Genomic DNA, 25257 nt, shown 5'->3' with positions numbered 1-25257 from the left:
TCTTCGGATTCTACCTTTTAGAATGCCCATCATGTGAAATATAGGGAAGAGGCTGGAATGGCCTTGAAACCCATGTTTTATGACTGGAGGTTTGCAGACCCATTAAACTACCACGGTGCTGAAGACACCTGTGGACAGTTGTTGACAAGGATGAGTGTGGTCTCTGGAGAGAGATAGAGAGAGAGAGAGAGAGAGAGAGAGAGAGAGAGAGAGAGAGAGAGAGAGAGAGAGAGAGACACGCCCCTACCCCTCACTGAAGGGGGCAGTGAGGAAACGGGACTGCCCAGGACCACTACTTCACAGGGAATGGAATCTTTGTAGCTTTGCTTTAGTCCCACTGCCCCATCTGCCACTCGGAACTTCCAGAGGCAGGGAGCTGGCTGGGGCACCCATGAATCAGAAGTGTAAAGTGCACCAGCGCCTTGGCCGGCAGGCAGGCCCTCAGCAAGAGTATGGTCATTGGCGAACAGATCCTTTCCTTCAGACTGATTTCAAGCTAACATGAAACCAGCAGCCCCTCTGTGCAGCCCTTTCAAGCACGGTCTTGGTGCTCCTGGGGTGGGGTGAGGTTGCTTTGGGCTGGGGAGGGGCTTGCATGTGTGAGTCTAAGTGGAAGGATACAGTGTGCACTGGGGCAGAGGGTGGCCTTTCGGCAGCTATTGGGGAGGGGGGCACCCTACCCCACCCAAGGGGAGTCCCGCCTTTTGCGGGCCCTGGTTGCGCCTGGGGCAATTGTGCTTCTGGCCCCTACCGCTCTTGGAAAGCGACCCCCGTGAGCCGCAGGTTCAAAGGCCCGGCCGGCAGCTCCAGCCCCTCGGAGGGGCGGGGAGCCGAAGGGGGTGGTGCGGGAGCCAGAAAAGCCTGAGCCACCGCTGGCCAGCCCTGCACAGGGATGGGCAGCGAGCTCTGAAAGTTCGTGACCGCCGCCTCCAACTAACTCTGAGCCAGGACGCACAGCTCAGGCAGCGGCAGGACTGTACCCTGCCTGTACCCTGTCCCGGTGCCCTTTCGCGGTCACAATCGGACACCCTCCAGGCCGGGTGCTCCCGCGCCTGATAGGGGTTCATGGAGCCCGGGCTGTGGCTCCTTCTCGGGCTCACAGTGACCTCCGCGGCAGGTAAGCGGGAGGGGCGGGGCGGCGCGCCTCTCCACGCGGGAGTGCACACAAAAGGAACCCAGGCGCGGGTCTGTGTTGCGGGGAGTCTAATGAGCCTGGCTCTGCACCCTGAAGTATCCCAGGGGCGGGCAGAGGGACCTGAATAGTGATTGCTTCCACAGGGTCTGGGGGTTTCAGTTTGGGGGACTTAAGAGTATTCTTTGGGCACTTTTCACAAACTCCAACTTCACCCAGTGAAGAGCAAATCGCCTTCAGACTTCCCGGGGACTGAAATAACTCAACAAGCTTTTACTGGGTGTGCACAGAGCTTTATAAACTTTTTAAGGCGTTTGGCTTAGTTTGAAGACTTCAACCAGCCCCCAGACATTGCAGAAGTTTGTTTGATTCTCATTCTGGTTTGGGGAGGGGGGGGAGGGGAAGGGGGCGAAGCGGGGTGGGGGGGGGACGGGGTAGTGGGTGCCAAGAACTCTGTGTCAGCAGCTTAGGAGCCCTTCAATTCTCCTCCCGCAGGATTTGTGCCTTGCCCCCACACTGGGGGCTCTGGCAGAGCCAGTGTGTCCCAGGGGGCCCCTGAAGCTGGATCGGAGGGGGACTGTGAAGAGACTGTGGCTGGCCCTGGTGAGAGGACAGTGGCCCCAACAGTTGCACAGCCGCTGCCACAGCCTGGAAGAGTTGGGCAGTACCGGGGAGCAGGCAGGTATGGGGAGCAAGAGACTGAGGGCGTCCCTGCACACCACCGTCCTAGGCGCTGCACGTGCTTTACGTATAAGGACAAGGAGTGCGTCTATTACTGTCACCTGGACATCATCTGGATCAACACCCCTGAGTGAGTTACCTGGGGGTTAGGGAGTGAGGCTCTGGGCCCAGCCTGAGCCTTCAGGCCTTTTGCATGAACCTCAGGCCACCTCATTCAGACCCCTGAATCTGCCTTGGGGGGGGGGGGCAGAGTTCAGCTTTTGCAGGGACAACCTGCTTCTCCTCCTAGACCTCAATCCTGGATTTGAGATGATGCGGTGGCCAGGGGCGTTAGCTGCTTTCAAACTGTTTAAGCTCCTGCTTCAGCGGCCAAGTGGGCTAAGTCTTTCCCCTAACCCTCCTTGGAATTCCCTGAGAGCAGCTTTGGGGGCTGGGAGGCTGGGGGTGGGGTGGGGTGAGGGTAGGGGGACAGAGCAGGAAGGTAGGCTTGGCATACCCACATAGCATCCATTCTGTGAAATGGCTTTTTTCTTTTCTGCCTATCTTGGATGCTAAGCCAGAGTGACATATGTATGTCACATGGCTGCCATTCCCCAGGGCTGACTCCAGTGTCCACAGCCATGGCCACAGAGAGCCCCCTCTGTTCAGCCTTCAAACCTCCTACATGTACCTACTAGTAGGGTATGGATGCAGGGTAGGGTCAGCCTTTAGAGAGGAGCACCGTTCCTCAGGGCCGTAGAGAGCATTTGACTGTCTTATCTTCCACTTAATTCCCACTCAACCTCTGGGATCCTCCTGCATTCATCAACATAACTTGTAAGGCGACCGATGGCTTGACCTTGTTCTGGCCACTATCTCCGTGGCTTGTAGCTTGGAGATGGCTAAGCATAAACCCTCAGCCTGGAAAGGCAACTGATTATTCTCCTGTGTGGTTTCCTTTCTCCCGGAAGCCCATTAGTCTCAGAGACCTCTAGGTAGTAACTTTGAGGAGTCACTGCCCCATCTAGACATCTCAATAACGAAGCACACTGAGAAGGGGGTACTCTGAGGGGCCCAGTGTCTTTTGAATCTGGTGACAATACCTTTAACCACATCCAGGTAGGTCTGAAATCTCCCCAATGTGCCAGGATAGCCAGGCTGACAGAGCTGGCTTCATGGATGAGCCACCTGGACTCCTGCATAGGACCTTGGGCTCAGGGGGACGCTGAGTTTGTTTAATCATGGCCCTCACTGTCCTGCGACTTGTCATCCCTTACTGAACCCACCAGTTCTGTAGCTGATCCAGCTGTGTCTGATGAGGCCCTTGTACCAACTGTCAGCCCACAGGGGGGAGATGGGAGGATAACGGGGATGCTGATTGGAGTGTCGTGGCTTGGTTCCTATTCTCAGTGTCTCGGGCTTATCTTTTCTTAGAATCACCAGCATCCTGAGTGCTGTCCTCCTTGATTTCTAACCTTCTACCACCGTGATCCTACCAAATGAGCACTGCAGAAAGGGGAACACCGGGCAGGGCAGTCAGTAGAGGCCCTGGGCCCTGGTTTTGCCTAGAATCCAAGCTGCAAATTGGAGGAAGAAGAAATTCAGACATAAGGGACAGGATAGGATCAGGAACTGGAAACTCTCTTAGGTCTCTGCCTGCCCTCCAGTCTCCTGAGCACCACTCAGGCAGGAACTGAGTACCTGGGCCATGTCCCAGAGGCTCCATTAACATCCAGACGTATTTGAGGTCGCGTGTTGGGCTTTTGAGCAGTCTTGGGCGGCTCGAAAGGAAGCCATCAGCGCCTGGAAGAGGTCCTCCTAGTGTCCAGCCGGTCTCTTCCTCTCTTCTCACACCTTGTTTTACTCGACCCAGTGGGGAGGAAGGGGTAAAGCCAATGTCCCTGCGTCCCATTCAACCACTCGAGAAACAAAAGTGACAGTTGCCAGACTTGGACACTTTGACTTCAGACAAGATAAACATGTTAACAGGGAGACGTTTCCTGGACCGCCTTACTCTCTTTCTGCACGCACAACCCCCCCCCCTTCATTCCTTTCCTCATCTCCTTCCTTCCCTTAAGCAGATCCTTTTGCTATCTCTGAAATATTTGGAATAAGATTACAATGAGAGAAAATGAGCTCACTGGGCCTCGGATGGAATGGAAGAACCTGAAAAAGTACTGGCTGGCACACAAGGTCCCCTTCCCTAGTCTCAGCCCCTTCTCTTCAGTGGTCCCTCCTTCTCACGTTATCTCTGTCCTAAACAGATCTAATCTTCTCACTCCCCAAGTGTCCCCACCAGGATGTGGCTGTTCCTTGTCCATGTGGGCTGGCTGCTCAGGTTGAGGAGGAGCCTTGATCCTTGTCACTAAGCCAAGGACCTTGAACTTTGGGTGTTTCTGCCATCTCATGGTGTCCCTCTTCCTGTCCGTTCAGTTGTATGGAGATCGAGTCCACCCTCTGACTTTATCTTTGAAGGACACTTGTCATGACTGTCTGAAGCCTGTGTTGAGTAGGCTTGGTTCTACAACCCGAGACTCTGCAGTAGTAATGTGGAAAGCTACCATCCAGCCCATCCACATCCTCATGGGAGGCTGACTGCCTAGTGTAGGCGCCAGGGACCTATACTCTCAAGAATCTCCCCAACAGAAGATCTGAGATCCTTTGGTTTTTCCTGAGCTCATACCCTGAGCTCAGTTAGCCTGCACTCATAGCACTCAGCACACTATAGACACCCCATCTCTGCATCTAAGGATGTTGCACCTACAGATCTATAGATAGATGCTCCATCAATGTTGACTGACTTCTGGTTAAACCCTGAACTGGTTTTTGCTTTCTCGCTTTAACTGTTGCTGTGGCTCTAGTCGGAAAGGCTTTCTCTCTCCCAGGAGGCCTTTCTGTCCAGAGTGTGTGGCCCTCTTTAGGCCCTGCACCCCACTGTATTGTGTTGGTGCATGTCTTCCCAGTTGCTACCCCCCAAAAAACTTTTCTCATGTTTTCCAACAAAACCCACAGCTCCAAAGAAGTACATTTGTCCTTAACCAGTTGCACTTCTTGGCATCTGAGATCACAACTAAGAGATGGCATAGTTTAGGCATCCTCCTAAAACTTGCTTCAGTCATGTGAGGAACCCCAACTTCCCACAACCCGTAGGCAATTCCAACATTGCCAACAAAAACAGAAACAGAATTCAAACCAAGAAAAGCCCATCCCTTCTTGTCCTGGAAAGTTCACAAAACCTATGACAGTGAATGGGGGGTGGTGGTACATGAGATGTCATGTGTGTGCACACTTGAGTGGGGAGGTGGTCATGGGATATCATGTGTGTATATACTTGAGTGGGGAAGTGGTCATTGGATGTCATGTGTGTATACACTTGAACAGGGAGGTGGTCATGGAATGTCATGTGTGTACACACTTGAGTGGGGAGGTGGTCATGGGATATCATGTGTGTATACACTTGAGTGGGGGAAGTGTCCATAGTATGTCATGTGTGTACACACTTGAACAGGGAGGTGGTCATGGAATGTCATGTGTGTACACACTTGAGTGGGGAGGTGGTCAGGAATGTCATGTGTGTACACACTCATATGCTTGGTGCTGCTCTGTCTGCAAAAGTGTATTCAAAAGCTATGCCCTACTTTCAAGGCAGGTGGGGATTGTATCACTCAGGGCACCAGAGAGTCAGAAGAAATAGGGTACCATATGGAGACAGGGAAAATACTGTTATATGATCATAGCTGAAGCTATGGCTGAAAAGTCCAGTGAGAGATGGTGACACAGACTTGAGATCAAAGGGAACATAGAATCACAATTCCGTCTTTGTTAGAGGACCTCAGTCTTGAATCTGCCAATTGGCTAGACGAAGCCTACTTAGGTTGTGGATAGGCAATCTGCTTTGCTCAGAGGGTAATGAATAAATGGTAATACCATCTGGAGAGACCCTTGCAGCAGCTTCTAGTTGATGGTTGACCAAACAATTGGGCATCAAAACAAAATTAACCCTTTCGGGACACCGGGCCTAACATGCTCCCCCAGAGGCATGTTCCTTCTGAGCTGGGTAGTTGCAAATGACAACAGAGCAGCCAAGACACCCAGCAAAGAGCCCTGTGTATGTTTCCCCACCTCTTCGCCAGGGGACCCATCTGTTAATCCCTTAGGGACATCTGAGGGAGCCACTGTGACGCTGTGATGGTGACCGTGTTTCCCAAACAAAAGTCTGAGCCACATGGCTGACAAGCAAGAATGTATTTATGGAAAGACATTGGGAATCGTGACTGTGGTGTGTCGGAGAGACTGATGGCATCTCCCATCTCGGTTTGCCTTTGCATTCCAGCGATGCTTCTCTGTATGGCAGGAGGTGCCATCAGCTCCCTGCTTCCCCTGTGTAGGGTGCAAATTTCTGGTGCAACTGTGGGGAGGTGATCAGGGGTCCCCCTGAACTGCTTCAACTGACGTCTCCTTAGGACGTCCAGCTTGCTGCCCAGCCTTTGCCAAAGCATGCCATACTTACTTAATCCCACAGGAATGACATTTGCTTTGTAGACTGATGATGATGATGATGATGATGATGATGATGATGATGATGATGAATAATAATAATAATAATCACAACATTTGAACTTGCATTTTCACGTCATCTACTGTGGAAAAGCAGAGTCCCGCTCTCACCATCAGTGTCATTTAAGAAAGGCATCTTAGCAGGTCTCTCAGAGAAACTGCCCAACTGTTAGAGGATCACAATGGAACTTGTGGGCCTGGGGCCCTGGCTCTAAGCAGACTGGAGCCAGCTGTGCACCCACCATGAGATTTGGGGATCCCAATAAAAGTTCCCTGTTCTGTGAGCCAGCCTTAGTAGGATCATTCCCATTGATGCATTTATTCAGAATAGAAAGGACAAAGCCTTTGTGGCCATCCTTGTTTTGGGAATGTGTCACGGATGCTGACTACAAGGACAATGTGGATTGGTCACACATCCTTCTGTGAGAGTTACACAACTCTGTTTGTGGTATGTATATGTATGTGTTCTCCATAGTTTGCAGGAGACCGAGTCATTTGCCTGGGGTTACAGGGACCCTCACCTCAGTAGTGTGGCTTCTGGATCTGCCCTCTCAGTGTCCCTTCCCCTTGCTTCATCTTTTCTAGCACAGGGCTCCCTGCTGTAACTAACTCCTGCACATGTGCATGATACTGCACACACCCGTGTGTATGTGTGTGTGTGTGTGTGTGTGTGTGTGTGTGTGTGTGTGTGTGTATGTGTGTGGTCATATGTATATGGCTACATGTGTGATTATGGGTGGAGGCCAGAGGTTGACACCATGTGTTGTCATCAGTCATTCTGTACCTTAGTTTTTGAGACAGGATCTCTCACCAGGGCCTAGTGCTCACTGATTCAGTTAGACTGACTACCCAGCAAGTCCCAGGGATCTCCCATCTACACTTTCTCAACAATGAGATTACAGACACACACCACCACACCCAACTTTTTATGTGGGTGCTGGGGATGCAAACTCAAGTCTGCAGGCCTATGCAGCTTCACTGACTGAGCCATCTCCCCAGCCCAAGGAACACGTGTATGGACGCCATGTCTTCATGGCAGTGCGTTGGGCTCTGGGACGTAGTTCTCATCTCTGGCTGCTTCTGTTCTTCGCAATGGTGATATTGACTCACATATGTGACTCTTTGGACTAACACATCTGCCCCTTTGCAGGAGTATCTTTATAGACATAAAGACACACACAGGCGAAAGCACAAACTGTTCGTCCGTCTCTTGTCCTCTATTTTATTCTGGAAGCATAGTATTGACTTGAGAAGAACATGACTCTTTGTTGGCCATCAAGAGCCCTGGGTAGGTCCTAGAGATGGTAGTGTGCATGGTTGGGAGGTTTCGCCTGACTGCAGAGATGCTGGGATAGACAGGTGTGGGTCTCAGGGGTTCACGGACCACTGATTCCATCCTTTGAATGGGAATTTTCCTTTTCTGACTGTTGCTTCATGACCTCTCACTCTCTAAGTCCATGCCCTGACCTGCTTCTCACTGCCTGGTTCTATGACAAAGGTTATACGTAGACGAGAGAGATGCATTTGCTTAAATTAATCCTTCCTTACTGTCCAGATTGTCACACAGTTTGGGTTAAGGACTCGTGACATTTAGAGAGAAAGGGACACCATGGTTACCTCATGTGCATTTTATACAGGGAAGCAGACCCACCTGTCTTCAAAGACCTTAAACTTGAGGATCATACTATGTCATTGGATATTATGCTTTGAAGATGTCCTGTGGGTCTCAGTCCCCTGTGTGCCAGTAGGGAAGTGAAGGTAGCCAGGGCAAGTATTCCAGAGACTGGTCAGGATGGGGCTTTGGTCTGTCACCTGCAAGATCTTAAAAATGCAACCACCACAATCCAGGACCACTTCCTGTGGAAACCTCTCTCCACAGAGTGGCTGTCTTACCTCTTCTGTCCCATGCTTGGAAGGCATCAACATCTAGAAAATTCCTTCTAGATCGACTTCTTGGACCATCAAACCTTGGTCACTCTCTTCGCCAGGACTGCCCAGCTGCAAATGCTCTCTCTCTCCCTCTCTCTCTCTCTCTCTCTCTCTCTCTCTCTCTCTCTCTCTCTCTCTCTCTGACCTGCAGCGTTTCTGGAAACTCTGTTCATGTCTGCCGGTGTCCAGTTAGCATAAAGGACAAGGCGTGTCTGACTGTCCCAGTGACTGATAAGCAGCTAGATAAAGGCACCTGTGGCCAAAGGTTGTTGTAGGTGGAATGGGATTTTTTTGTCCCGCCCTCTTCTGTTACTTCCTGTTGCTTCTCTTTGGTCTTGGCTTCGAGACTGGGGCATAGTGCTCCGCGAGATCCCTGGTACAGGTCTGATGCTTCCTGAGGTCCTGGCATAGGCTCCCTTGGTACAGTAGGCAGCACCTTGCCACTTCAGGGAAAGGTGGAGGCTCTGTCTGGAGGCTGTTAAATCCTGTGGAGAGTTGAAAGGAAGGTAAGGCCTACCTTTTTACCTGGGAGAGGCTAGCGGAGAGCCAAGCAAGGGATTTGGAGCTGATAGCTGCCCCTCCTCCACTGGGGGTTCAGAGAGCTTTGTTCTCCATCTCACTCCACACCCAGGCCCTGAAGTGGGGACAAGAAACTGGGAGTTACCAGGAGTGATGCATACACGGGGGAGAAATGATTCCATGGCATGCTTTCAGGAAGGCTGTGTAGAAGATGATGAGAGCCAGAAGCAGCGGTGCCAAGTTCAAGGTTCTGGCTGCTCAGAGTTGCCTATCACCCCTGAGCCCGTGTTTTACCATGTGTCCATTTCCACCTCTTCCTTGGGAGTCTAACTCCTTGCCTGTCAGCTCTGAGTTTGAATAACTTAGTTCTTAGAACATCTGACAGGAAGATGCTTCACTTGAGAGCCAGGGGGGGTGGGGGTGGTAGGGGGGTAGGGTTTAAGAGTAGGTTGTGAAGGTCACCCCCACAAGGTGACTTCTCCCTGGAGTTCCCACTAGCCAAAACCCGCCAGAGTCAAGGAGGAGAGATGCCTAGAAGTAAAGTTCAGGCTAGGCTGGGATGCAGCTGAGCCCTGCAGAGGCTCCTGGGCAGCTTGATTTGAAGCAAGAAGGATTGGTAAGAAGAGGCTGTGACCCTACGTGACCCCAAGGGAGCATTTGGGTTTCTGGTAGATGAAAGGGGTGTTGCAGCTAGGAACTTGGCCTTAAATCTGAAGGCCTTTGCAAGTCCCTGACATCTCTGGTGTGGTTTATTCCTACAAGAATTTAAAACAAAGGAAACTGGGAGGTAAACAATGTTTTCCGTAAGGAGGCTCTTTGGCCATGGCTGGAACAGAACTGACTTCACTATTCCAGCCCTCAAGCCCCGAGCTGCACCCTTGGCGTCTCAGAACGTCTGCTGGGGAGCTGTTAAGAGGGTCTGGTCCACATCTCAGGAGACCCTGTTTAGAGCCACTACTCAGTGACACGTGAGGAAATGGCCTGCTCTTGTTCTGTTGGCACAATGGCCCTGAAGATGAGAACCACATACATGCAAAGCTCACATGTACATGTGTGTGCCCAACATGTGTACATGGGTGTGGACACCTGTGCCCCTCCTCTGGCTTAGAATGAACTGTCCTCAAAGTGAACACCGACTTCCAGAATGGCTGTGTGTGATGGGTGACAGGCTGCTTGTCTAGGTGCACTTTAGGAGGCTAACTTCCCAGCAGCCCACAGGGCTCCCTAGCATAGACTGACAGGACAAGATCATCCTTCTCAGCCCTGACATGGCTTTTAAGAGCCAAGCGCTCTTGTACAACTTGGCAGCACCCGGCCTGGCCTTCTTTTATGGCCTTCTGAGGCTGACTTTGTATGAGGCTCTAGTTAACACTGACCAGGGGCACTGCTGCTCAGAGCCCCACATCCCGACCCAATAAGTTAAAAAAAAAAAACACAGAAACATATTTGTTTCCTTGAGTGTGTTAGAAAGGTTCAGAGACAGGGGTGGCCAGAGGGACAAATGGCCTACGGTGAACAAGGGAGGGGAAGTTGCTTTGCTCTAAGTTCGAAGCAACTAATTGAGACTACAGATCCGACGTCTGCGTGTCTCCTGAGTGATATAGAATGGAGACCAGAAGGTGCTTCTAGGTACAGATGCTCAGAGGCACCAGAACCTTAGCATGGGAAGGCAAGGCTGTTTTCATAAAACCTGAGTGAGGGCAGAAGTCTGTACCTACAAAGTAGAAACAGCTTCAATGCCGACCTGCAGCCTGCTTGTCCCACCTCGGTTTTGCTCCTTCCCTTACTTCTCATTTGAGGATAAAGCCTGCCTCACTAACAGGCACCCAGCTATCTCAGATTGAGGGAAGTGTTGTAGTATTGGCACCGCCTACACAGCACCACGCAAGGCCACAAGCAAGACCTTGTTGTCATGGGTGCGATGGCATTGAGCAAGCCCAGTCACCAAGACCTTTTCTGTCCTGAACAGGCACTGTCCTGAAAAGCAGCCCAGCAGGCTTCACTCACATCCTGCAGGTAATTCAGAGGGCCATGTGACGGTGTCAGCATTTTGAAAACCCCCTCTACAGGGGACCCCCCCCTCCTTCCAATACCTGCTCTGATTTGCCTCTCTGGGCCCCACGTCTGGCAGCTATTTTGAGACCCATCTGTCTGCAGCTTTGCATAAAGTTGTAATGAAGCCAGCTCAGATAGGCGAGGGTGTTCATGCCTCCATCTGACTTGGAGTTCATCAGGGTCATGTGAGACTGGAGAGAGAAACTCTAGCCCCTTTGACGCCTTTGGTCGCACAGAGCAGAGGGGAAGTTAGCCACTCCAAGGATTCTTTAGATGCCTTATACTCTACACACGTTATTTCTCTTAACTTTTCAGGGAAGGATAGAGCCGTTAACTCTTAGGCTTCCTCATAAACTGGCCAGAGCATTTCCTATGACCCTCTGTTCCTCTGACCCTTGGGTGAGGAAGGGAGAATGGCTTCTGTGTTCCAGCAAGTTGGGAGATGATGGTTTCTGTGGCTTTGAGTTTTGTGGGAGTTTTGCTTATATGTTGTCGAAGGCCCAGATGAGTACAGGCTTTCTAAATATGGTTGGCGAGATCCTGGGAACCTCTCAGAGAGGTGGAGCAGGGGAGATACTGAGTTGTGGCTTTCCTGTTGGAGTCACATTCTGGGGCTTTCCCTAGGGATCGAGAGGCTGATAGTGCTTGTGCTGAGGGCTCTTGAAAAGCTCCAGGTGGGATGTGGAGCTGGGTGGACCTTTCCAAGTAGCCAAACAACCTTGCAATTTTCAGGTCCTCCAGTGGGGGAAGAGACTCACCTAGGATCACCACCTGAAGCCTGGGGCCTCCCTCCTGAGGGCCACCTCCAGCCTGGTTCATGCCCTGTCACCATAACAATCATCTAAAAGAAGGCTGTCATGATCAACATTGTTAATTGGTTTAGAACCACCTAGTCTAGCTGAGAAACTTCTAGCATGCCCATGAGGGAGATTACAGATTGGGTTAGCTGAGGCAGGTAGACTCTCCCAAAATGTTATCAGCACTATTCCATGGGCTGAGGAACTGGACTTACTAAAAAGGAAAAGGCTAGCTGAGAACCAGCACTCACCTCTCCCTGCTCCCTGACTGGAGATGTGCCGCATGCTCACCTTGCCATGATAGACTGCATGCCCAAGCTGTGAACTAAATAACCGCTTCTTTCCCTAAGTTGCTCTTGTCAGCTCTTTGATCACAAAGAGAACGGGTACTGAATGAAGAGGAAGGATTTATTTAGGCCACAGTTTCAGAGGGGTGGCATTGTGGTGGGGAAGACATGGCAGGCCACAGCAGTTCATATCATAGCAACCAGGAAGCAGAAACAGGGGACTAGGAAGGGATCAGAGTAAGACACACCTCTCCCCAGTGATCTCTTCCTCCTCCTCCTCCACCACCTCCTCTTTCTTCTCCTCTTCCTCCACCAGCACCACTACCACCACCTCATCATCATCATCTTCCTCCTCCACCATCATCACCACCACCACCACCTCCTCCTCCTGTTCCTCTTCCTTTTTTGAAATAGGGTTTCTCTGTGTAGCCCTGGCTGTCCTGGAACTCACTGTAGACAGGCTGGCCTCGAAGTTGGATCTGCGTGCCTCTGCCTCTCAAGTTCTGAGATTAAAGGAGCGTGCCACCGCCGCCCGGCTGAGTGATATACTTCTTATACCCAACTCAACTCTCAGTGATGCTGAGATGCTATCCTTCTGTGACTGCAGCCAGGCCTTCATCCTCTGATTAGGTCAGAGCCCTCATGACCACTAATCCCCTAAGGGTTTGTAATCCAATAAAGTTGACAGTTAAGATTAATTATCACAGCTTGGTGTTGTAGGACTGTAATCTCAGCTTCTCAGGGGGAGCTGAGATGAGAAGATTGAAAATTAAAGGCAATTGAATGATTTGAAGGCCAGAGTAGGCAACTTAGTGAAAATAAATGGAGAAAAAGAAAGTGAAACCATGGTTGGGGTGTGGGGTAGTGATAGAGTATTTGCCTAGTTGCATGAAGTGCTGGGTTTAATTCCCAGTGTGCAGGGGTGGGGGTTGCAGTGAATTAATGATCATGTCTTCCAAAAGAGGTGGACGGAGGGCCAAAGCAGTAGAAACCCACTCAGCTAGTCAGGACTCCTGTCCATGCAGGAGACAGTTATGGAGAGGCATCACCCTCCTCACTTGAGACCTTGTGATAGTGTTGAGTGAGGGTACGAGCCAGGCACTGCAGAGGTGGGCAGCCAGACAGTCGAGGGCTCAACTGGACCAAATCCTGCTGTTCTGACCCCAGGAGACTGTGTCAAGGCTAGTCCCCAAGGATATCATAGCTTCAGAGGGAGATATGTCTCTTGAACTTGGGACTGATGATGAAGGGTCAGTGCCCAATAGTGAGAAATGCTTGGGAATGTCTTAGAAGTCAGCCATCAACCCCAGCAAGGGACTGCTCTGCATCTCATCACTCTTCAGTTCTCTAGTCTTTAGCTCTTTGTGGCTGTGAGTGCCTTGCTGTGGGCTCTCCCAACACTGATCTGTGAGGGTTTTCTGTAGCTGAAGCAATGGAAGCTACAGATGGCCAGTTAGTTCCCTAGCCCATTTATGAAACACGAGGTGTGTGGGAGATACTATGCAGCCAACAATGTGCTTGGGGACTGAGGACATGGGGAACCCAGGCTGTCTGACCCATTTCATCCTCGGAGGTCGGAAGAGCACCCCCGGGGCTGTCTGGCTTATGGCCTGGCCTGTAGCTGACTTTCGTAAGTGCATGATAAGTAAGGAAAAAGGATAAGTAAAATCTAGGCTCTAGGCTCCTGATTGACTTGACCCATTGTCTGGAGCTGAGCTCTGGGCAGAGGGACCGAGGCAGGAAGGTTGTTTCCTTCCACCTGCTCAAGGATGGCACAAGTCAAACTTGCCATCCCACCATGGGCGCGAATGGAAGGAAACTTCAGCCGACTCCATGTGTTGGCCTTATCCTGGTTCTTTAGCGCGCAGTGAAAAACATCTCTGCCTGGAGACGTGGAGGCTTTCCTGTCATACCTGAGAGTGTGCTAGCCACCTCCTAAGTATAGGGCCCAGGCCCCGTAGGAGTTTGAGGTAACAAGCAAGAGACGCTTTGTTTAGACATGATGCGTGGAAGGAGACGGGACCCTCCCCCCTCAGATCAGAAGGGATAAACACCCCAGAAAGCAGGGCTGCTGCAGGGTGGGGGACCTGGAGGGGCAACTGATACCTAAGGCAGAACAGAGCCACCTGGCACGGGGCAGCCCCACAATGCCCTTTGAGCTTGTGTCCCTTCATTAAGAACCTTGGAAGAGAGACAGGGTGGCCCATCTGTGGAAGGGGCAGGGGAGACTAAGGCAGGTGGCTGGAGGGATGAGAAAAACGGGACACTGGATTCAAGAAGCCAGGAACCTCTGACGCCGGCCTCAGGCTCCAGATGGATAAGCCCCTTCTTGCTATCTTTGACGGTGGGGAATCCTATCTCCAAGACTGCCACCCCCTCCCATGCATTTGTACACAGCAGGCATCTAATTGATGCTTGTTGACTTGAAGAGTTACTTCCTGGCACATCTGTATTTTGTCGCTCAGGAGAGGACACGGTTCTAACTGGCTAATGTTTCAGAGCTAGTAAGCAACAGGGCAGACACCACCTTCCTTGCCTGAAGAACTAAGCTTAAGATGATGGCCCAGTGGTGCCATCTAAAGAAGGCTTTCATGGACTCTGGAATCCAGCCATGGTGAGACAGCATGCCAGGGTCTCAGAGCTGTTTGTCTGCAGGCTGGTGAGAGGGTATATCCAGTGATGGCTGACACCTCTGGACTACCTACTAGCTAGTGGGAGCCATGTTTCTCCTGTCTTGGCCAGCGTGGTCCCCAGAGCGCGGTGAAGTGCATGCTGGGCTGCCCCGAGGTCTTTGCTTGCCTGCTGCAGAAGGAAAAGCATCACTAAGTACAGGGCAGATCATGAACTTGACACATGTTCTGAGGTAAAAATGAACATTCCCAATCCTGGGGAGACATTCAGCCAGCGCTTTAGCCTTTTCCCTTAAAACAACAGCTGTGTGTATAAAGTAAGACAATGAGAGATACAAATGTTGTCCGTGTTTCCCTCTGCCTGGCTGGCTTCGCATTACTGAGTCCCAGGAGCTGTAAACGTGGGTGCTCCTCATAGCCAGATCCATAACAACCCGGCAGAAAGTGGCAGGCACAGAACTATTGCAAGTCCTGGAGCCTTGGAGATGGGTGGAGAGCTCTCTTGCAGCCAGCTTGAGGCCAGCACTGCCGTGGTGAAATGTGGGGCTGCTGCCCAGACAACCGTAGTTATGCCAGAGAAGATGAACAACTGAACAACACATGGTTGGATGGAGGAAACTGGCCACGCCAACCTGCTAACCTGTCCGTGAACCCTTGCTTCGTGTGCAGGACGTCCTGTCCACTTCATGGTGTCTGCCTAGACCCTTCTCCTGCAAGTGTTGCTAAATGCCATTCAGTGGGGGGAGATGAGGGGCGATCTCTCTTTCAGTTTGATCCATTCTCCCAGTGGTTTAGAACTCCACAAGTGAAGGCCTTCGCCTGATTCGCAGCCGGGCCCTTGTCCTATCCGTGTCTACCTCTTAAATGCCACTGGCAGCTGCATGGTTAGATATTCTCTCTCTCTCTCTCTCTCTCTCTCTCTCTCTCTCATTTCTCTAGGAAAAAGTCCTAGAGCCAGGGTGTGTGTGTGTGTGTGTGTGTGTGTGTGTTTTTTTCCTAAAGTCATTTTCCTTGTTTAAAAACTTTTTTACAGAGAGATAAATGAAGGATGCTCAGTGTGGCTCTGCAGATGAAGATGAATGCAGGCGACTCTGGAGTTTAATATTTAATAACATTTATATATGACATTTGGGGAAAACTTGAAAAATAAAGACGCTGTGATAAATAAGATTCTGGCATCCTCATCGCTGGTTAAATAATGAGTGTTCTTGGTACATAAGTTGAGAGGTAATTTATCATACAAACACACAGCGCACCAGACACTGCATACGTAGGTGTGATGGAGAGGGTTTTGTTTATCCATCTCTTCATCTGCTTCCCTTGTGTGGGGCTAACTGGTATACCTGACATCAACAGATGGGGAGACCGCCTGTCTCTACAAAGAACTCTCTTATCTAAACCCTACCGCTCCACAGTAGGCAGTCGCAGTCGGGTTGAACGTACTAGCCCAAGGTTCTCAGCCAATTTAATTCCATTTTCATGGAATTTCACTATTAAGTACGTGTTGCCCATTCAGGGAATGGTGACAAAGGGCAGCAATGCAAATGAAGGACAGATTCTCGTGTGATGGGCGGTGGTGTGTGGCCTGCCTGCCAGAAAGAGGGAGGGGCAGGGAACAGCCTTGTTGTGGTCCTTTATTGCTTAGTCACACATCACAAACACAGCGTGTCTGATGAGTGGAATTTTTCTTCTGATGAAACAACTTCTCAAACCAATTAAATAATCGAGGGACCTAATTTTCATTCACCGCTAACTCTTTGCTGAGTGTGTCCCCATGCAGCATCTTGTTCCATCAAATGCCTGACAATCTTGTTTTGTACCCTTGAGAGGGTGGAGTGCTGGTCACATAAGCGCTTTACAACGTAATGGTGGAATTACCAGGTGATCTTCCTGTACTTTGTGTGCTTTTTCTAGGCCTGAACATACAGGCCTGACGTTTCTCCTGTCTCAGTTTTTGATCTCCCAGGAGCATGTGTATTCTTGGCTGTAGGCTTGGATGTATCTCCATCTCACCCTTAAGATAATCCTAGCTACAAGGTGGATGCTCAAGAGCCCTCAAGTTCTTTGTAATGATGCTTTCCACGCTTGAGATCAGTAAGCTGCAGAGAATCCGGTCTTGTCAGGCTGGATTACCTCACAATTAGCAGTCATAGGCGCAATCAAGTTTTCTTTCTTTCTTTTGGTTTTTTGTTTGTTTGTTTGTTTGTTTGTTTTAGTGTTTCTATTATTATTATTATTATTATTATTATTATTATTATTATTATTATTATGGTTTGTTGTTTTCTTGCTACAAGGTCTCATTCTGTAGTCTGGCACTCACTGTGTAGCTGAGGCTAACGTCTAGCTGTAAGTGATCCTCCTGCCTCAATTCTAACTCTATTCTCTGTAGCTCATAGGTGGTACAAAAGAAGTAAAGGCTCAGCTCCCTGCTGATTTTGCTTGTGGTTTTGTTTTTTGCTTTTCAGACAGTCTTATAGCCTAAGTTGGCCTCAAATTCATTATGTAACCAAGATTCCCTTTGGCTGCTCAGTCCTCAGATGGCTACCTCCCAAGTGCTGGGATGATAGGTGTGAACCCCGACACCCAGCTCTGCTGTCTGCTTTTGGGGAGCAGGTATTCAGCAGTCAGATGGGGGCAGAGAACACCCAGGCCTGGCTCTGAGTTAGAGGCCCATCGGTGGCCTACCTTGGGCTATGCGTCTTCTACCCATTGCCGAGACTTTCCAAAATGAAAGCACCTTTCCCTAGAGAGTGTTCCCCAGTATTCTGAGTCCTGGATCCCCTACCTGAATGTCCCTGAGCCCAGGAATATATTTTTCTAGTGTCTGACAACCTGCGTGGTAGGTGGTTGTAGGTTGGTGCATAGATAGGTTGTGGAAATAGCCTGGGAATAGATGAGGCTGCCCTGGTGTGGGATGAAGCAGGTGGGAAGGGAAGGAAGCTGCCGGTGTCGTTTGGTTGCCAGATTTCATCGGAGAACTCCAAGGAATAGCTGGGCCCTAACGTAAGGCTGCTTCTCTGAGCGGTTATAGTGTACCTTTTCCAGGTTGAGAGACAGAACTCTCTTAGAATATTATCTAATCGATCAATAATCTTTTAATATTTAGACCTGGAGTAGGTGGGCCTTCATGTTGAGCTGATGTTCCAAACCCTATACATGTTCACCGGGGCAGGACATACCAAGGAGATCTGGCCAGCTCCTAAGAGCCTTCCATCCCTTAGGGAGGGGGCTCTTCTCCATAAACACTCTTTGAAGCTGTCGGGGGCGTTTGTACATGGCAGTTTTTTGCTCAAGGCTGCTGAGGAAGTGCTAACACATCTCTATTAACAAACGCCCAGTCTTATTTCCTTACTTAAAACACTTTAGGCAGAATGTTTTGCTTCAGCTGAGTGGCTCTACACCCACCGATGCGGAATCAGCTGACAGTTTCAAAATTGCGGGTCTCGATGTTGATGGAGAAATGGGAGCATCCATGTTCCTCGTGGGTAATTTTCACCAAGAAACAGAGGACTGGCTTTAATGTCAACACTTGGAGATTTACTGTAATCCTGTTACTGGAAAAATATACCTTCAGCCAAATCTGGACCCAGAACAATGGCCACATTATTCTTCTCCCCGTCCTCATCCTCTGGTCCTGAGAAAAGATCCAGCTCTCAATAGGACTGGACCCATCATCTCCCTCCACCTTGTTCAGAAGCTGGGCCTGTCTGGGTTAGCAGAGAACCTTGCTCTCGTGCCTCTTACAATGCTTGGTAGGGATGAATTGGGGCGAAAGGACCATGGGGCTGAGCAGGGTGCTCTTCTCTGGTCTCCAACCCAGCATGGAAAGCTGCTGTTCCAAGCATCTGGTCCTACAGGCACCTCATTTGACTCTCTTCAACACCCTGCCCCTCCCCCCAAGACTTCATGGCTGTGTGGTTCTAAGGAAAATAAATTCAATTGATTTTATTTTGAAAACAGAGAGGATGGTGAGGCCACCCTTTGAGGTAGAAAATTGCCGATGCTCTGTGGGACTCTAGAAACAGGGACGAGCAATAAAGCCCAGAGTTACTGGAAAGGGGCCTTTGGCCCCATAAGTTCCCTCAAGTTCTTAGTAATTTGTCTCTCAGAGCATTTTCAGTTACATTAATGAATTAAGCATGTGGTTTTGACTTCTCACTCTGCTCTAGAAGCCTTTTCTCCTTGGAGAATGGGTCATGGTTGGGCACGGTTGGGCTGTGCTCTCTCTTAAAAGCAGACTCCAACATTTATTGCTCTAGATGACACGCCTCCTAACGCCACCATAACCACCATAAGTGGTTGCTCACTTCAGACAGCTTTTGCTGCACAATAGGACCGTCCCAGGATGAATTCTGTGCTTAGCCGCCCCACTGAGGTGGTGGCGACAGCTTCTGGAGAGCACCAAGCATACCCGCTGAGGCTTGTCTCTTTGAGGACACGGCATCCAGGGGCTCGGGTGGGTCTCTAATAATTGTAATTGCATCTGCCCCATTTCCCCTAGTGCCAGCTGTGAGGCCTGCTGTGTGCTCTGCCATGGAGTTCAGTTAGCACTGAAGTTGTCAGGGACAGCCTCGGGCATGGAAGGCCTGATAGGTACCAGGTCAGGCCCCAGATAAGGAAGATCGTATGCATCAGGTAAGGTCTCCTTGTCAGGAGCTTTGGGTAACCAAAGGACAGGCTCCTGGAGTGTTCATGTGTGTGAACCTCTGTTCATACATGCATGAGGGCCAGCGATCAACCTCAGATGCCACTCCTTACCAGCCGTCCACCTTTTTTATGAGACAGGCTGTTTCACTGGCTTAAGGCTGGCTGGCCACCAAGCCTCAAGGACCCTGGTGTCTCTACCTCCCCAGCACTGGGATTCTAAGCACAAGCTACCACACACAGCATCTTCATGTGCAGTCTCGGGGTTTAACTAGGCTTCTCCTGCTTGCAAGGATTTCATTAACCAAGACAGGCTGAGGATTAGCTAGAGGCTCAGGCTGGCTTCTAAGGGCCTCCTCTGGAAGAGGTAAGCCTGCATGATTTGAGCTGGAAAAGAGAAAAAGCCAACTGCGTACCGGAGGAGCTTGGAGCCTGGGACATGTGGCACACTTGTGGCTTGAGACACCCCAGGGAGGCTGCGGCCTGGCCTTTACCCCCACTCCCACCCCCACCCCCTGAGTGCTCATACTTGCCTCAGCTCTTTAAGGCTGCTAGAGCAGTCAGTCAGCTCTTCCCTAGGCCTCCTGCTAGTCTTTCCGTCTCAGCAGCCCAGTTCACTCTGGACAGTTCTCGGCTAGCATGCTACAGTGGGGTGCCTCACCCTGGAGTGGCTAAATAGACCCCCTCCCTGATGTTTCTTTGTGCTCTGCAGACAGACTGTGCCCTATGGACTGTCCAACTACAGAGGAAGTCTCCGGGGAAAGAGGTCCTCTGGGCCCTTTCCAGGAAGCTCCCAGCCTTCTCCATGGACACGCTCGCGCTGTGCTTGCATGGAGACAGATGACAAGGCCTGTGCACACTTCTGTGCACGTCCCGCAGATGTCACCAGGTATGGCACATCTCCTAGTCCCACTCATATTTAGGTACAAGTCACTGGTGGGAAAAGCTAAGCCAGGGCCTTTACCAAGGTGGGTAGAGGGAGCTCAGCCAGGTCCCCAACCTTCCTTGCCTTTCAGAGCACAGGCCATAGCCACAGCCTGTAGCTCTGTGCACAAACCAGAAGTTGGGAACATTTTTTAAAGAGTGAAGACCCCATCCATCTCCATGTATATTTTTAGCTTCTTTTCAAACAGCAATCAGGAGTTCGTTGTCTCACCGAGTGGTGAAAGCCACCATGCTTGCCCCAGGGTGGCCACTTGGACCCCTGTTCCCTAGACAGGTGCCATGAAACTCTTGGCTCCTCTTTCCCTTCATGTTGGGCTTATCAAACCAGGCAAGCGGAGCAGCTAGCACCAGATTGAAGGAATGGCTGAGTGGGGTGTGGATGGGACTCCCGTGGTCTCTCGTATGGGCTTAATGATCTACCTGGCGGGTGAGCCCAAAGCAAGCAGGTGTGGTGGGCTTGAGGCTCGGCTCCGCCATCTGGGGAACCTGGTGCTTGCTGCATTGTTGTTCTCAGCTGAGGCTCTCAGCATCCGGTGAGAAACTAAGCAGTGTATTCGGCGCTTAGACATCTACCCACTAAGCCTTCGATCCAGTATTTGGTGCCTGGGGCTTGGTCCTTGGGGAACACACGAATGGGCTTGTTGGTGGGGAAGAGGAAGTCATAATTTGACAGCCCCAAGCTAGCCACATGGAAACGCTAATTCCTGAAACCTGATGTGTGCCCACAGTGATTCCAGAAGAGTGCAAAGACTGGCTGCAGAAGAGAAGGGGGAAACTGGAGGCCCTCCTCAAAGGTGAAGACGGGGGCTCTCACTGGAATGTCCAAGCAGTTGCCTGCCACTTTCCCAGCTCCCCAGGGGTACTCAGGGGCACAGGGTGGGTGGAGAGGTGGCATCTGGTCTCCATAAGAGGCCAGTGGGACTCCAGAGCTCACAAGGGTCCTTTTGGTCTGTCACTTCTGGGTATATATGCTTACTGTCACGCCTCTGGTCCTGAGTAAGCCTTCTTGTTTCCGGAGCACATCCACCCCATGTCCCTCTTAAGTCCAAGGTAATGACAGCTGGCTTGGCTCTCACTGGAATGGCCAAGCAGTTGCCTGCCACTTTCCCAGCTCCCCAGTCTGAGCCATCGAGCCCACCTTGGCCTCTACTTCTGTCACCCAGCGATCCCAATTAAGTCGTTTCTTCTTGGTAGATATGGGAGTGCCACATGAACAATAGACGACCACCCCCACTCCCTCCCAGACCATTTTTAATACCTGCTTTGTTTTATGTTTGGTGTGTGTGTGTGTGTGTGTGTGTGTGTGTGTGTGTGTGTGTGTGTGTGTGATTTTTGGTTTTGGTTTTGTTTTGTTCTTGATGTGAGCAATCCTGAGGGCTTCCTGCAACCAAGCTGAGCTTACCTGTCACTCTCTCAATCTGAAGTCACTATTATTGACTCACTCAGTTGCACGTCCGCAATGGGGTGATAGTTTATGTTCATAATGATAGCCTGGAGGTGGCTTCAGCTCCCGAAGAGGATGATCAGGGGAGATTCACCCAAGCCCTACACACAGGCATTTCCTAAACCCATAAGATGGCTTCCAGTGCTCTAGAGGAAAGGGAAGGAAGCAGAGAGGCCAAGGTGCCCGCAGACCCTAAAGAGTGGGTGCCAGACCCCAACTGACTCTTACTCAACCTCCTCTTCTTCCTCTCCCTCTTTATCCATTTTGCTACCCTGAACTTCCGCTGCGGAGAGCAGGGTGTGACTAACTCTGTCCATCACTTGTATCATTTGTTGATTTACTCAAGCCAAGATCTGTTACTCACCTGGCACGTGCTGCATCCTCCCTACTCTAGACATGGAGAGCACGAGGCCCTGGGTCTTCCTTAGCAGACAGCAGACAGACTCACACGTGCAGTACAAAGTGAGGGGAACAAAGGAAAACAGTAGATCCAGGCTAGAAAGTGCTGGGGTGGCAGCGGTTTACGATCGGGTAGACAGGAGCCATCTCACCAGCCAGGCAAACCTTGGCACAGAGATCTGAGGGATGGGTGGTGTGAGCTCCATGGACGAAGGAGGGAGGGTTGTGTCAGGCAGGGGGCACTAGGGAGTGTGGATGTCCCATGCACACACCACTCAAGAATGTGAATGTTATCTGAGGAGCAGCCACCAAAGGAGAGATGTGCAAAGGAAGCACTCAGGGCCAGCCTCCCATGCTGCTGCCGCTCTTCGGATGAGACTGAGATGCTGGAGAGAGGATGCTACCGTCAAGTGCTTGGCTCTGCGAGCGCGAGAGTGAGTGTGATCCCAGCACCTGCATACAAAGCTGGCTGTGGTGGTCGGGTCTGTGCCTGGGACTCTGGTGGTGGCTGGGGTGCAGAAAAAAAGCAGCTCTCTGGGACGCCTTAGAGAGCTAGCCCTGCCGAACCAAAGTGCCCCAGTGAAAGACACGGTTTAAAAAAAAGAAAAGGAAAAAATAAAAAGGTGAGTAGTCCTGAGGAATGGCACGTGAAGTTGCCCTCTGACCTTCACAGGCATGTGTGCACACATGCCTGTCTGCCGCTCTGCTCACCCCATCCACACACCCAGTCAAAATGACATTGTGTTTGGCAGCAGCTGTCCCACTGAAGGTAGCCTTCCAGAACCTTCTGATTCATGTGAAATTCTTAGAAGACACTTTCTGCCGGAAGAAAGTCTTTAATTCTGCCAGCGCCCCTCACTGCTTAGATGTGAGTTAGTAATGGCCAGAGTCACACTCGGAGTGGCAGCTCAGCTCCTGTCATCCTTAGCTTGTGGTTAAAAAGAGTAAGGGATTGAAGGCCACACCCACGCTGCTGTTCTTCTTTTCTCGCCTCTGCACGCAGCCTCTGAAACTGCTGAGTGCTTCAGTGAGGGGCAGCTTCCAGGCGTGGTCAGGGTCACTTCTTCCAGAAGAGCCAGTGTGCTGACTTAACGTCCCTCTTTTTCTTTTGTCTTCTTTCCTTAAAATAGGTTGACATCAAGGAGAGAGAAAGGCCACCGCCAGCCTTAGCGGGCCCAAGCAGGCCACAGCCAATGCTTCTTGCTTCCTGCAGTGGACTTCACCCTCGCTCTCCCTGCCTGCCAACTGCCTTCCAGGACAGAGCCACTGTGCTTGTGCTTTCACAGTTCAAGTTTCCATCTCTTTAGGGACAAGGGGGGAATTAGCCCAAGGCCAAAAAAAAAAAAGAGAGAGAGAGAGAAGACCCACCCAAAGAGCCCCCACTTACTACTGGTACACCCTTACTCCAAGAATGCCCAAGTCCAAAAGACTCCAGCTTCTCTAATGGGTAAAATGATCCCACATGTGCCCTAGGGGCCAGATGCCTGCAGCTCCAGTTTCACAAGGAAATTGTTGGTGAGGTATGTTAAGTCAGAAAGCTACTTACTGGCTTTTGACATGACGCCTCTTGGAAGTAAGTGGACACCAGGCTGGCTCTTTACAAACGTAAACACGCATCCATCTCCTAGAAGATGCAGGACACCCTGCTGGCCTGCAGGGTGGGAGCAGGCCTGCTTCTGCAGCTCGAGTGGCCTGTGAATGTTTAAGCCAGGCTGTGAGTAATCTGTCTGCTTGAGACCTGGGTCCCAGCCGTCCCCGTAGTCTATGACTTTGCACTTCATAGGATTGACAGACTTTTCAGCTGTGCTTAGTGCTCATCAAAAGAGTGGACCTCAGAAATAAGAAGAAAAACAAAACAAGGAGAGAAGCGGGAGAGAGGGGGGAGAGAAACACTTTTGATGGTTCTGAACACTCTGGGCACACAGCAAAGAGCTGTGGGTTCTGCAACAACCTCTGCGTTGGAGCTTCCGAGGCTGCCTTGCAGTAAGCTGCCCTGAGGACAGCTCTGGCTCAAGGCTGTTAGGTTAGATATCTGCTTTCATGAATATATATGTGGATCTTTGGGGAGTGGCTTCAAAATAAGCTGAAAACACAAACTCTTTGTGCATTATGTAAATTCCTGTGTATCTATATAATTGGCAACAACTGGGAGTTGTAATTCCTGATGGCTCAAAACTCTCTTTCAGCTGAGCTCTTCCGCTGTGTTCATGGTGAGTGTGGGGGCAGAAGGGGGCGGGGCAGACTGTGAGTTCCCTTGAAGACTCTGCTTTGCAGGCCCATCTGGGATAATCTGCCCACCTCCCCACTGGGCCCCCACAGCAAAGAGAACCTGTCTTTGGGCATGTGCCAAGGGCACCATGCGGAGACACTTGAGTGTGAAGTGGGGCTTTAACCAGATGGTAGACTTCAGAGGATTGTCTCCTAAGTTATTACAGCCTGCCTGTTGGGGGGAGGGGGGGAGGGAGAGGAAGAGTGATGGTTTGCTGGGGGAGGGATGTACAGCTTAGAGAAGTAATTATTTATTGGGGAACTATTTTCTACTTAACTCCTTTATAGGCTCTCTTAAAAGTAAATGCACTGTAGATAGGTAGACAGACAGACAGATTTTAAATTGTGTTCAAGATCCAAGCTCATATCCCTTAGCACATGTTCAAAGTGCATACACACTGCTTGACACAGTGGCCAGACAACCCACCCACTGTGAGAGCGCTCAGAAGATACGGCCAATGCATAATAAAAAAAAAATCTAAACATTTGCTCTGGTTTGTGGGCTTTTCCTTGCATTCACTCTCCGTAGGTCTCTGGAGAAGGCAGAAGGGAGCTAGAGTTCCGGAAGTAGAATTCGTCTACAGAGAAAAGTATAGAGCGAGGCACAGGCAGCTGTGGGGATACTAAGGAAGGAGAGGAGTTTGGGGACCATCTGAGAAGATAAACATCAAGGCATCTGGGAAGAAGAAGGTTAGGATGGAGTTGGCAACTTCCTTGGCACCCCTGCCCTTCCCCCTGGCACCCACACAATCTTTGCAGGGAGACAATTGTGGGCCTGTTGCTTAGAGCATTTCAGAATTATCTCTAGAAGTGACTCCAGCAGCAAGGCCACACAGGACATAAAATAAAAGGGAGGCTGTTTGATAAAAAGGAGGCAGGAGGAAAAGCAGGAGTGAGCAAGGGGATGAAGGTTGTCGAAGCGTCTTAGGACAAATGCCATTATAAAAGTGCCACTATGTGTGAGCCATGCTAATAAAATTTTTTTTTAAAG

At 50.6% G+C, this 25257-nt stretch overlaps 1 protein-coding gene across 2 annotated transcripts; it reads left to right on the top strand.

The window, feature by feature from the left end:
- The first annotated feature begins 855 nt into the window (after positions 1 to 855).
- On the top strand, positions 856 to 24431 carry EDN3 (endothelin 3). 2 transcript variants are annotated; one of them, XM_084775974.1, is made up of 6 exons: positions 857 to 1117; positions 1628 to 1943; positions 19923 to 20099; positions 20884 to 20949; positions 22304 to 22432; positions 23129 to 24431. In XM_084775974.1, the coding sequence occupies exons 1-6, from the start codon at positions 1066 to 1068 to the stop codon at positions 23166 to 23168; spliced, it is 780 nt and encodes a 259-aa protein (XP_084632100.1). In that variant the 5' UTR covers positions 857 to 1065; the 3' UTR covers positions 23169 to 24431. The 2 variants fall into 2 exon arrangements, with proteins under 2 accessions (XP_084632101.1, XP_084632100.1); XM_084775975.1 differs by lacking the exon at positions 22304 to 22432 and having other exon boundaries at positions 856 to 1117.
- The last annotated feature ends 826 nt before the right edge of the window (positions 24432 to 25257 follow it).

This window comes from Acomys minous, assembly GCF_964271855.1.
Source record: "Acomys minous genome assembly, chromosome: 3".
Lineage (NCBI taxonomy): Eukaryota > Metazoa > Chordata > Mammalia > Rodentia > Muridae > Acomys > Acomys minous.
This window is presented reverse-complemented; position numbering and strand designations above follow the sequence as displayed.